This window comes from Alligator sinensis, unplaced genomic scaffold (assembly GCF_000455745.1).
Source record: "Alligator sinensis unplaced genomic scaffold, ASM45574v1 scaffold28_1, whole genome shotgun sequence".
NCBI lineage: Eukaryota > Metazoa > Chordata > Crocodylia > Alligatoridae > Alligator > Alligator sinensis.
The window spans coordinates 904,519-918,562 of NW_005842133.1; the positions used below are offsets into that span (position 1 = coordinate 904,519).

Sequence of the window (14,044 nt, forward strand, 5' to 3'; positions counted from 1 at the left end):
AGGTACGCAGAATGCTATTTGAGAAAGCCGTTAACTACTACCTAAGTCTATTTGGATCTGGCCCTTCCGAATTAATAAAAAAAAACCCACCTTGGTAATTTATTTTTCTTACGAATAATGTTTGCTTATACACTTCCACCTAGAATCTACAGTGAATCACAGTGAACAGGGAAATAGATCATTTGGTAGAAAATGAGTCTGTTGACATTTTCACCTCATTCAAATATAAAATTACCATCAAGATGAATCAAGAGACCAATCCTTAAATCATAATCCTTCTTTAATACAGTTAACCAAAACAGAATAAGAGGTAACATGGGCAAATAAAAATAACGCAGCATGCTACCAAAAACCATGATTAAAATATTAATTTACAAACCTGGGCAGGCATCGCCCTTCTTTCTTCTATCCCCGGTTTCCTTTTCTGCCTCTCAATCCGTTGCCTGGGTACAGGCGGATCAGCACTGAAAGATCCTAACCTACTCCGAACAGAAAGATAGCTTTTACAGTATGTGCTAGAAAAGTTGTTCAATGGTTTTTCTGAGTAAAAGTGGATTTAATTACAAGGAACTCAGCAGCAGGTTTCCAAGTTATATACCAAGTTTCTTACAAACTGCTACTCAGTAAATGCTCTGTAAGCAGAGATTCAAAATGCAAAAACATTTCTCAAAAGGATGTTAAATTATGTAATTCCATGTTGTTCCTGTTAAATCAAAGTCAAAAAACTGCTCAGAAATATAAAAGAATTTTACAAATTAAAGCCGATATCTTCTGGCTCCTCTTTTTGTTGTTACCTTTCCTTTCTCTTCTCTCCCTTTTTTTTCTTTTATTTCACCCTTCTTTTTCTAGAAATATTGCCACCTATTTTGCATATTCTTCCTTTTTGATCTCCTATTTAATTACAATAATACATTTTTATAATTCCATATTTTGAAACAAAAAACATTCAAAATAGGACACAATATATCCAGTGGACGGAGGATGTAGAACTTTTCCTTTCACAAGGTTAAATTTGGGCCAGCTCAGTAGGTAACAAAGCATGCAAAATTTTTGCTCCATCCTCCCAGATTTAGATATTTACAAAATAACAGCATTAAGGAACCACAGCTGGAGCCAGGAATATGTAGTTCTTTTCTTAAAATGAGGACTAACACAAGTACAGCTGTCTTTATATATACATTTCAGTGTGTGTGCATACATATGTGCTGTCAACATTCACATCATAAATACTTCAAGTTACTTAAAATCTCAAAACTAGAGAGGAATCCAAATCAGACTTTTACTCACTCAACTATCCTTGAGCATTTTTTACATATTTGAACAACACTATGTCCAATATTTAGGGCCTTACATTTTAAAAATATAAACATTAATCTGAGATAATGGGGGCACACAAAGTATGTTATCTTTCATAACATACTAATAATAATTTATTATTATCCAATGTAATCGTCAGACCATATAGTAAAAATGGTTAAATTAAACATGTCATCAGACCTGAAATGATACTGGTTAGGAAAAAAGATGCATTAGCAGGGACAGGATGACTACATAGATCTTCTCTTTTTAAGATTTGATTAAATTAGGCCCAGCTTACCCTATGGCAGTTCCTACATGAAGTTAAAGTTTGGGGTCTGCACCTGAAACAGGTAACCATAGGTCATTTGACAAATGCCAGAAGACAGCACCTCCAGAAGATGGGATGACTGTTCACAGAGAGAAAACATCAGGAAGGCTCATCCACAATAGAGCTAGGAAATTGGCAGCAAAGGGAAGCTTGCCAATATTCAGGTTGTTTCCTCTGAAGGAGCTGGGAAAAGGAGAAGGTCTTCAGAAGCAATCCAGCTACAGAATGCTAGAATGGACTACACTGGACTCAGGAAGACATATTAAGGCAGACCAACAGAAAGAGGTAAAGAGGCCAATGAGTGGAGCTCATAAAATTCACAACCTCAAGTGGCCAGGCAAGGCCTTAGGAAGAAAAGCTGGCTCCTGTACTACATGTTTGGCTGCATCTGCCCAAATGAAGAAACTGTCACCTGGCATTCCAGCAGAGGAATATAAACACTGTTTATTTTATGTCAAATGCTTAATAAACCAGATACAAATGAATGGGGGTGGGCATCATATAATACTTCAGTGCATGGGATGCGTGTGAGGAGAGCAAGCTGCACTGCCATGCTAGAAAAAAAGCCTGCTCTGAACTTCAATCTTCAAATGAGACTCCTGCATTCATCCCTATACTCCAATACAATGCACTACATAAGGCTGATGAGCTAGCTCTCAAAGGAATTTATCCTTAATATGAGACCATGTGTTGCATCAAAATATACATGAAGATTTTCCTTGAGTAGGCTTACATGAAATGAAAAGAAGGAGCTCTTCTGAAGTATGTTTCTGCTTCTGCTCCCAGTTTATGCCAGGCATCATTAGGTAAATATCCACCAGCACTACCTTCATCATCACTGTCATTATCTTCTATACGATTCAGGCCCATAAACGTTAGCTAAAAAAGACAACAAAAGCTACTGAATCTTTAAGTTTCACTTACAGCAATATCAATGGACATTCATTCTTAAGATTGAGCATCTGTCATGACCATCCTGCTTGATCAATGCTGAGTTTTAGAATAGCGCACAAAAGAAATCTCTTTGTTTTCTTATAATTAGAGTAACAAGTGAAAATGGATAGGTAGATTCATGAGTCACTGAACTACAGAATCATACCATGTAAAACGTTACTAAAACAAAAAGCATTTAGATATTTCTATCTAAATTAACCTAACGAAAAAATCAAACACAAACTAAACTAGTCTCCTTTTAGAGGTGGCAACAGAAGAAAATCCTACATTCATCATTCCAACACTTTTATATATAATTATTTGCTGCAGTTGTGGTTCAGTGGTAGAATCCTTGTCTGCCACGCAAGAAACCTGGTCCAATTCCCAGATGCACGTAGAACTACGGCCACTGAATCACCAAACGTGAAGACTCAGTCTGGCCTCTGGATTCTGTCTCACTGGTCTAAAGGGGTGGATGGAATGTTTGGGCACTCTATTCCTCTGTACGCCTGCCTGAATACGCTTCTGTTGAAGGTCCCAGTGACCTGTCACCCATACACCATGATCCAAAAGGATCAATGGTTGCCAACTTTGTTTGCATACAATTTTTTTTTAATATCTTCACATGCCTATACATTAAATGGCAGTCCAAATGACAAAGAGTATATGATAAATTGGAAAAAAGAGACGCACACCAAGTAGCACCTATTCCTTTCTATCTAGCAAGAGGACACTTCACTAAAAGCCAGTCATTTAAGCACTCCTGAAAAAAAATCTCATTTAGGAAAACAGGATTGGGAAAAAAAAAATGATTTTCTCATAAATTAGCATTTGATGCAGTAAAATCATGACCCTATAATGAAGTCCAACTAAGTCCCCCATTTGGAGGCTACATTTGTAAAGTTACATGTTCACTCATTAAACCTATAAATACATAATGTAAAGTGAAAGACAATTACTATGTCTTTTTCAGAAATTTATGAGAAAAATGTATCCTGCTTGAAGGAAAGTTGAGTCAAGAAATTAATAAACATTAAGTTTCATTGGAAAAGTAGAATTTGATCTGAAATCAGTAAAGCTTTTTTCTTTTATACCTCTATTACAAATAGAACAGTCCCTGCTACATTTTGACAAGTTAGCAGCTTTGAACTTACCAAGTCTTCAGCAAAAGCTGGCGAATCAAACGCTGTCATATCAGAGTGCAGCTCATTTGCTTTCTCCTTTCCTAAGTTTGATGCCAAAACCAGAAACTGAGCATCCAGTGCAGCCTCCCTTGCCCGGGAAACTGTTATGGAAGAAGACAACAAATGTGCGTTAGCGGTATGTGATTACATAGATGTAAAAGTGCACACTACCCATAAAATCAACTTAAGCATGCTTTGAATGTAATGCTTAGTAGATTCAGTTGCACAACTCATACATTTCAGATAATTCACTGATTTAATTAATTTGACAATTCAGCAAAAAGTAACATCCTCTAGTAACAGAAAGCTTGCAAAATTGGAAGTCATATGTAATGCAAAGTTGAATTTTCTTCCTCTACATTTTTGCTCCCTAAAAATATATCTTGAAACTTTATTCAATGGCCTTTTGTCATTACATTATTTTCACTCATGCTGCATTGCAGAACCTAAATAAAGAAATAAGGGACATTTATTAAACTGAATCATCTTTTGCAAGTATAAAATTAAAATTCCAATCTATCCCATTCAGATGGTTCCATTTTCAGTACAATTTATTCAAGAGTTGTAGGTTTTGTGATGCAGAGTATTGGGCCTCAATTTGATACCCATACCATATTTTCATTCCATATATCATCTCCATCGTTTTGATGGTCAAGCAAAAATTTCTAGAAACAGCTATAGGTAAAGTCTCACCTCCGCTGAACAATATATTGGCTTCCTCCAGAGCTTCTGTCAATTTATTGCTTTTTGAATTCAGCATATCTTCATGATTTTCTGGGGGAGAAATTAGTCAGATCTTTACTTACTACATAGAACATTGGCACCAAAAGAAGATACTTAAGTAATCATTTATGTGGATCTTGTTCTTATGAACATTTGTACACGTGCTTAAAATTAAGTGTGCATCCCACTGATTTATAGGGCACTCCTCAGACTCAAAGTATGCAAAGGGGTATTTGTGGATCAAAACTGTAGCACCTATAACCAATACATTTCATATTATGCACACTATTACTGTAAAATGAACTTTCCTGAAAAGCTCCAATTGATAAAATGGGACACACGGGTGAGTAAAAAACTACATCTTTCCCCACAAGCCCTAATAAGACAACATAACCACTCTATTTCCTGCATTTGGAACACTAAAAAAAGACCTCCCAATTTACTAGATCTTTGAATAGACCTGCACCAAGTAGTTACACACAATTTACTGGTGACTCTAAAATTTTTAACAAGGATTATATCGGGGGATTAACTGGATTTTGTGAATTTCAGGCAAGACCAATGATGCATACTATTTCATCTATTAAACATTTCCATAAAAACATGCATGGCTGTTGATTTCTGAAGATTACCATGTTAAGATAAGCACAGCTTGTCAAATGAACAAAGACACACGAGGAGTACCTGCATACCTGATTCAAAGTGTCAAACGATTTGAGGTCATAACTAAATCAGGGGTGCACTGTTAAAGATCTTTTTGGCCAATACCAATGGCTGATTATTAACCAGCCGTGTCAGCTGTCCCAATCCCATAGCCGATATGCAGCCTGGCACCATGGAGAGCAACTCCCTGCTGGTACTGTGGGGGAGAAGGGCCGTGGGGGGGGGATTGAGGCCCCCTGCTGCTGTGTACACCCCGGGGGGAGGCACAGAGGGCATGTGACCCCCCAGATTTGTGTGTGGGGCAAGGGCAGACTGCCCGCTGTGGGCTTGGGGGGCTATGCCAGCCTCTTCCCAGTGGGGGGATTAGGCTGAGGGTGGGGTGGGGCAGGTGCTGGGAGGGGGAACTACAGCAAACTTTGGGGTGGCTGTAGCCCACCCCTCCCAGGGCCACGCCTGCCCACCCTGAGCACAGCCCTGGCCCATCCCCACCACCAGGAAGAGACTGGAGCAGCCCTTGGCCTCGAGCCCGCAGCAAGCAGCCCGCCCTCGCCCCACACACATCCAGGGGGCACACATCCCCCATGCCTGCCCGTCCCACTCCCTTCCTCACTGTGGAAGCCTCAATTTGCACCCCCCCCATCACACCCCTTCCCTCCCCCACACTCATTTCCCCCCACAGACTTACCAGCCAGATGCTGCTCTCCAAGCTGCTGGGCTGCATTCCTGGCCACATGTATGATGCAGCTGCGCACATGCACATGGCATTTATGGGGGACATTATCAGCTACACTGGCCAAAATAAGCCAATTACATTAATTTTCCTTTTATTGATGCCAATCTGATACATGACTGATATATCGGTGATGCACCTCTACTTTAAATTCTTGATATGGTTCCAGACACCATCATCTTTTTGGCAACTGGCTCAGTTACTCCAAAAATGTTGTGATCCTCTCCAAAATTGCTAAGTACAGCAAGAATCACAATGAGGCCCTTTAAAAGAAATGGGGAAGTTGCCACTGGGGGGGACATCAACTGAGTCTGGGGGACAACTAAAGGGAAAACAGGGATGGGAGTTATCACAAGTTTAAAATAAGTGCTCAAAGGACGGACACAGAGCAGAGCACAACGGACAGTGCCCACTTGCCCTCAAAAGAGTTCAACAAGACAGTGGATACTGCCCAGTGAATCTATGAACAGAGTTCCCCAAGGGACCTTCCTGGTCAGGTATATCCTGGGACTTGGTGGAGCCAAGTCAGATAGGGAGTACATAAACAAAAAAGGTGCGGGGAAGTAGGAAAGCCAGAGCCTCAGCATCAAGCTCTGGAGGAGGTGGTAGAGGGGCTGCAGCCTGGTGCACTCCAGACAGATGTGCACCGTGGTGTCTCTCTGCTCACACAAGGGTCAGGCATCACGAGCGTTTGTGAAGTGTACCAGATATATGCCTGTGGCAACGGCTCCATGGAGGAGCTGCCAGCTGAGGTCTCCGATGGCGCATGGGATCAGGATAGAGCATGGGCTCGTACACCGAGGAATGCGTGACACAGGGGACTGGGCCAGATGGATGCACTGCAGGGATGGACAAAATATAGCCCGCAGGCCACATCCAGCCCACCAGCTGATTCTATCCAGCCCACAGGTGGACAGTGGCTCCAGCTCTGGCTTCTGCTGGCACTACAGAGGACGTAAATCAAATCCCACCTGCCCAGCACCACACAGCAAGCTGCATCTGGGCATGCTGCACTTGGGAACCAGCAGCTCCAGCTCTGGCTTCCGCTGGTGCTGTGAGGGACACTGAGCAGAAGCAGTCCTGCCCACCCACCCAGCTCCACAAGGTAGGCCCTGGGTGAGCTGCGCTTGGGCCCTGAGCATCCCTGCTCAGGCTGTGCCAACAGCACCCTGCCTACCTACAGCTTGAAACTGGAAGAAGCTGCATCAGTTGCTAGGATCAGGGTTTGAAATACACGGAGGCTCAAGAAGGCTGAGCTCCCCCATAAGAGATGAGGGCCCCTGGCCTGCCCCACACCTTTCTAAGCAGCTTCGGTGGTGGCGATTCCTTCTAGCTGCCACTGCTGCAGACCCCCCCATCAAGAGTCGGAGTTTAATTTGAGCCCCTAAGACCATGCAGTGGGCACTCTGAACCCATACCCAGAGGTGATGGAGTTTCCCTGGCGCCTCCCAGCAGGTGAGGCACTAATCATGATTCCTTACCCCATGGAGCAGCCTGAGCCGAGCCAGCCCCGCCACGTGCTGCCTCCCAGTGGCAGCCAGCACAGCTCCCATCCCACCCCATCCAATTCCAATCCACCGAGGTGAGGCTGCCCACAGCGCCTTGGGTCTGAGGCTTCTCTTGGAGGAAGGTTGGTGCAGACAACATGGCTGTGGAGGAAAGCTGGGGCAGGCTGGAGGGGACTGCTGGGTTTCCAAGGCTTTGCAGGAGCAAGCATGGATGGGAAGGGGTGGGGGCAGGTGGCTCTTAAGGGGCATGTCGGGGTACACAGGCTGGGGCAGGAGTTCCCCTGAGATTTGGGAGGTGCTGGGCAGCGGCAGGGCTCTGCTGGGGCGGCGGCGCATGTCCTGCTGCCTGGGGACAGAGACTTTATGTGGAGTTGTTACACAACAGCCCCTCCACACCCCTCAGCACAAAAATGCCTTTTTGAAGTAAAAGTAAAAACCATTATAGCAGGTGTTTGATTCCTAACCTTCTAGCCTTTTCTCTCTCTCATTTGTTCAAGTGACACCTTCACCACTGGCTTCCTGCGTGTGGCCCTCAGCAGCGCACGGGCCTCCTTAGCACCAAACAGCAGCGCTCACCTTCTGTCACATCACACCAGCCCCCTCCCGGGCCAGTGCTGCCTGGTGTATGATAGCCATCCCAGAGGGATGTACGATAAATACACACGCATAAACATATATGTGTCTGTTTGTGTACACGTGTGTGTGTATTCTCCGTCTGAAGGCAAGCAGCCATACGAAAGGGCTCGCTGCAAACCCCAAAGTGGGTCCAGGCTCCCCGAGAGCGACTCGGGTTCTGCATCGATTCGCCGCCTCCACCGTCATCATGCGTTTTGAGCGCTTTGCATATTATTGGCCACGCATCACACAAGGGTTGAGATTATTATACAAACACAGTCGTTGTATTGTTTTGTACGATAGATCGCTTTTCGTACAATAATCACATACAATAATCTCAACCCTCTGTGCTGTGTATACAATAATCATGTACAATAATCACGTACCATCAAACAAAACAATACAACGACTGCACTCGTACAATAATCTCAACCCTTGTGTGATGCGTGGCCAATAATATGCAAAGCGCTCAAAACGCATGATGACGGTGGAGGCGGCGAATCGATGCAGAACCCGAGTCGCTCTCGGGGAGCCTGGACCCACTTTGGGGTTTGCTGTGAGCCCTTTCGTATGGCCGCTGGCCTTCAAACGGAGAATTGTATGTGTATTATACACACACGTACGTAATATACACACGTGTATTATACACACACGTACATGTATTTCACACACATGCGTATACATGTGTATTACACACGTATACGTGTATTATATACATATGCATTATATACGTGTGTAATACACACATATACGTAATACACACACGTATACGTGTGTGCATTATACACGCACACGTATACGTGTGTGCATTATACACGTATGTATTATATACGTGTGTGCATTACACACACGTATGTGTGCGCATTATACACACACGTATATGTGTACACACATATACGTGTGTGTATATATATATTATGCACGTGTGTGTATAATGCACACACGTATATAATACATACGTGTATAATGCACACACGTATACGTGTGTGCATTATACACACACGTGCATAATATATATATACACACACACATATATGTGTGTGCATTATACACACACGTATATGTGTGTGCATTATACACACACACACACACACACACACACACGTATATGTGTGTACACATAGACACGCATCTATTTTTTTGTTTTATAAACGGAGAAATCCTTCGATTTCGACAGCTCAGGCCTGACTTGCTACAGCGAGTGACACCGTCTCATGTAAAGACGACTAATTTACACTTATTTGCATTTTTTTCCCGGCCACGACCGTTTCCTAGCAACCGCCATCCCGGGCGCGGCCCACGCGGTCTCTTCCCAGGAGGCCCCGGCCCGGCCCCGCTCACGCTGCACGGTGTTGATGAGCTCGCGGTACTGATGCCGGATGAGCCGACGTTTGCGGTCATCGCCGTCGGAGTCCTCCACCCGCTGCTGCTCGGCCTCCTCGCCGCCGCCGCCGTTGTGGGACGTGGAGGGCAGCACGGGGCGGCCGCGGCCAGAGCCGGAGCCCCCGGCGCGGCCCATGCCTGCCTCCCCGCTCCCTGCCGCCTCCGCCATGGCCCTGCCCCTCCCCCGCCGGGGCGTCTCCCGGGCAACCACATCGTCCCCGCCGTCAAGCGCCTCCCGACGGCAACCGACGAGGGCCGAAGCGCGGAGCGCAGCGCGCCCCCTACCGGCCGGAGGCTGGGTGCAGCACGACGTGGGTCCCTGTGCCCCTTCCCCGTGCGTGTAACCCGCCCCAGGCAGCAGGGCAGCCGCGCTGCAGCGAGAGCCTGGATTTCTTCCCGGTCTCCATCCTGCCTCTAAAGAAAGAGCCGCTTGGAGGGGTGCCAGCCCTGCAGGATGGCCCTGGAGGCTCCAGCAATTGGATATCAATCTCCAGGAGACTCCTGAGTCACCCGGGAGATGCATGGTAGAGCATTCATTAAATGTTGAATCCGATTTATTAGGGTAACCATATGTCCAGGATCAAAAAAGAAGACACTTGTGGGGGGAGGGGTATATAATGGGGGCAGCGCTTACGTGGGATACATGGCTGGCTCAGGGGGTGCACATGGACCTTACGTGTCACCAAGTGGTATTAGTATGCCTGTCCGTGCCTCAGCCACTCACTCCTAAGCCCCTGCCGGTGCCCCTCACTCCCAACCCACAGCCCCCTGCCCCCCGCCCCCCCAGCACTGGTGGTGCCCCTTACTACCAACCCAGAGACGCCGTCCCACCAGCCCTGCTGCCCATGCGGCTCCTGCGCACACGCACGCTTGCCAGGCCCGCATGCAGAGCTCGTGACCTCTGACAGCCAATCGCCTTGCCCGCTGCTTGCAGCCCCAAGCATCCAAGCTGCTTCTGCCCAGGAAAAGCAGAGGCAAAGCAAAAACCCAGACATTTGCTTGCATTTTAAAAACCCGCCCAGACACTAGGACAGCCCTGCTGCCCATGCGGCTCCTGCGCACACGCACGCTTGCCAGGCCCGCATGCAGAGCTCGTGACCTCTGACAGCCAATCGCCTTGCCCGCTGCTTGCAGCCCCAAGCATCCAAGCTGCTTCTGCCCAGGAAAAGCAGAGGCAAAGCAAAAACCCAGACATTTGCTTGCATTTTAAAAACCCGCCCAGACACTAGGACAGGGGGCCAAAAAAGAGGATGTGTCTGGGAAAACCAGGATGTATAGTAACCCTCATCAGGAGACAGCAGGTTTCCTTCCTCGCTCTGGTAGCCCAACATGCCTCACATGGAAGGACGATGGAGAATGCCAGTGCAGACGTTACCACTCCCCCATCTTCTCCCATCCTGCGAGCCCTAGGTCAGGCAGGCCCATTCTTGCTAGAGGCCTGAGAATGCATATGGGGGGTTTCAGTGGAGCCCGTCCTGGCCTGGGGAAAGATGGGAAACACTTCTAAAGCTAGAGGTGCAGGAGGAACAGCGGAGAGCAGAACTAGACTCACTGGAATAGGCCTCAGCAGCCCCCAGGCTGTGGCTTACACTAGAACATCATTGTGGAGAAGCTCTGCCCTCAGGCAAGCAGTGCAAGCTCCTGGTGAGAGCAGGCATCAGAGTTTCCTGTTCTGCCCAAATGGCAGTCAGCAGCCTGGAAACTGTCCCCACTTAATTGGGGAGGGGGTAGTTCAAAAAGCAAGAACTTAAAGAAATCATGGCTGCCTATACAAGTGCTTGGAGGTAGGGGAGGCGGAGCATTTTAACTAAAGCAGTTCCCGGGCAGCCGTTCTAATTAAAATGCTTCACCATCATGTGTATTAAGCCCCCACATGTTTAAAAATGGCTATGGGACGTTTAGGTAAACTTCATGCTATAAGGTTTAGTTAAAGCACCCTATGGCCGTTTAAAAATGCGCAGGGACTTAATACACGTGATGCTGTGGCGGTGCTGCAGCATACTAATTAGAACATGGAACAGACTCAATTAATCGTGTCCGCTCCAATGCATTCTAATTAGAATGCCAATGAACACGTGTATAGGCAGCCCATATTAAAGAAATCTTCATTTTCGGGGGACCAGCCCTAAGTTGGAGACTCTTCCCCTGAATCTTTGGATTTTGGGGGTAGGCAGCAGTGACCTTGGCAGTACCCCCTCCCCCAGCACCAGTGTAATTCCAGCCCTTCAGGGAAAAGCAGCAGGAGGCTTGACAGAAAAGCGGCACAAATTAGAGATGGGTCAGACATGATTCAGGCCCTCATAGGAGTGAGTCTGAAGACTCCCCTGGTGGCCCTGAGCTTTCAAGGGGGTGCAGGGGCAAGGGTGTCTGCTGACTCTTGAGTCGGGGGGGGCACATGCCCCCCCCCACCCCGACACCAGTCAGCAAAGGTGCCTCTTGAGTAGCGACTGGGGGGGGGGCTCCCCGGCAGTCAATCCCACTGACCGGGAGGGACGCAGGGGGGTCACCCATGGCCAATCTTACTCTCCATAAAAGCATCTGCGCTGCTTCCAGAACTTCCGCAGCCACTTTTGCTGGCACCCCCGTCCAGGGCTCACGGGGGGGCACTGGTGCTCCTGCCTGCCTCCCTGCCCCCCCGGTTATACAAGGAGCATGGCCTGTACAAGGAGCATGCCTACCGGCTATACAAGGAGCATGGCTCTCAGGGGTTGCACCCCCTATGCATCGCCCCTGGGCAGGGGTCAGGGATACTACCATTTCCTTCACCTCTCCCTGCTGCCAGGCCAGGACAGACTGGGCCTCAGTCCTGGGTGTTTGCTCCCCTCAGGCAGCTGTGCCATGCTGCAGTTGTGCTTAGAGGGCTTGGATTAAACCCCAGTCGCCGCAGCTAAAGACTGAGAAAATTATTCCCTCTCCTGGTGCTGAGAATGATGGGTCACCACCTGTGATTCCAGGGGCCTTCCGATTACCCTGTGATTCCAGGTGGAGAACGCTGCCATATCCAAATGGCATTATCTGCTGGTTTTAACTCCCCACCCTTCCTAGGTGGCACCTCCAAGTTATCTCCAGGAGTTCTCTGGCTCCTTGTGGCACTAACTGCTGTTTGGGCTCACTGCTGCCCTCTCTCTTCAAACCCCCCCCAAACCCCCGGTGGCACAGCCAACTGCTTCGGACTGCACCTTAACTCCAGAACAATGCATCCTAAAAGGAGCCTCCCTTCTCCCTGTGGTGTAGGCCTCCTGTCTGCCTTCTATGTCTGCCCTCTTTGTGGAGTTTAACTACATGAGAATGAAGTTGCAAACGATCACAAAGTACAATAAGCAGTTTCCACCAGACCATATTTTGTTTCTAAATCTGTTAATATTTTTCCTAAAACAATTTAACATATAAATATAATCTCTGGTGCAACTTTCCAAAATTTCCTGTGGTACAGCAGGCAACTTAAGAGAAGAGAGCGCAGTCTGGACAGAGCATCCAGTATCTTCTTAAAAAAGGAAGATCAGTTTTCGGAACACTGGTAGGAGCTGCTGTGGAGAAAAGAGCAGTCAGTGAATGTAAAAGAATAAATCAAGGGTCTCAGAAAGGTCATTTAGTCCAATGTCTTTCCTCAAGAAACAAGCCTCTCCTATAGACAGGATTTGATTTTGTACAGGGATACACCTTTGGATTTCCAGTCCAGTCTTGTAATCACTCAGCCATTGCACTTGGCCAAAATGGGGTCTACAAGTAGAGTGCATAAGCCATGTGTGCTATGAAGGCATGTGTGAAGGTAGGGCACTGATAACCAGTTTGACTGGATCCTCTGTTGTGGCCAAGCTCTGCAGAGTTTCGTGCTTAAAGATCAGGAACTAACTACCTCTTTCCTTCTGTACTGCATGTGAGATGGTAGGTAGAGCACCAATGATGGTCTCTGGGTAGGCCAATGAATGCGGATTCAGAAGGCCAAGAGTCATGTCCTGGCTTAGATGCAGACTTCCTGCGTGACCTTGAGTACATCACCTAACTTAGCCAGTGTCACTTTCCCATACATACCTGTATCAACCCCCATTTCTTCTGGTATGGGAGGATCTGTCTTTCCAGGATCTTCAGACAGTGTTTCCAACTGTTCCATGGAAAGAGTAAAAAAAAAATTGAGTCAGGCAGGGTCCTGTTTAATCTGTGACCCTCAGGATTACACAGCCACAGAATGAGGGGCAGGCAGTGGTGGTGGGGCTGTCCTCCCAGCCACAGTTCCTGGTGGTGCCGTGAATGACCAGGTGAAGCCCAAGTCCGTGGATGCAATGAGGTCCCCTTCTGTCCTACATGCTGAAGTCAAGTGTGGAACCATCCTCCATACAGGAGCCTCAGCTAGCCCCTTCCCTGCATCCACTGCTGTCCCTCCTCCTCATGACATCTTCACAGTTTCTCTGTGCTTCCCGCTCCCTTGTGCAATGTGGGTCTCCTTCCTGGCTACTCCTGCTGCACTTGCTAGCCCCTCCTGAAAACACGTCGTAGCTCTACCGCTGCCTTTGCTGTCCACCTGCCATTCCTACCAAAAGAGTTCTGCTAGCTCCTTTCTGCACCTTTCTGTCCAGGGTGGCAGGGCTACAGCGCCTGGGTCAGGAAGTATTGCCCAACCTGCACAATTCTTGGACATGGCACCTGATCAATGAAATGTGCCATATGGCATCGCTCTGAG

The 14,044-nt window shown here is 47.2% G+C and overlaps 1 protein-coding gene across 1 annotated transcript in view; it reads right to left on the minus strand.

Moving 5' to 3' along the window:
* Positions 1 to 9,578, minus strand: part of NSMCE4A (NSE4 homolog A, SMC5-SMC6 complex component) — an 18,455-nt gene extending 8,877 nt beyond the window's left edge. The window contains exons 1-5 of the mRNA XM_006025135.3: positions 9,325 to 9,578; positions 4,438 to 4,518; positions 3,715 to 3,845; positions 2,361 to 2,506; positions 380 to 479 (exon numbers count right to left, since the gene is read on the minus strand). Coding sequence (XP_006025197.3) covers positions 380 to 479; positions 2,361 to 2,506; positions 3,715 to 3,845; positions 4,438 to 4,518; positions 9,325 to 9,535 — 669 coding nt within the window. The 5' untranslated portion in view covers positions 9,536 to 9,578. The remainder of the gene's footprint in view (positions 1 to 379; positions 480 to 2,360; positions 2,507 to 3,714; positions 3,846 to 4,437; positions 4,519 to 9,324) is intronic.
* Between the last annotated feature and the right edge of the window lie 4,466 nt (positions 9,579 to 14,044).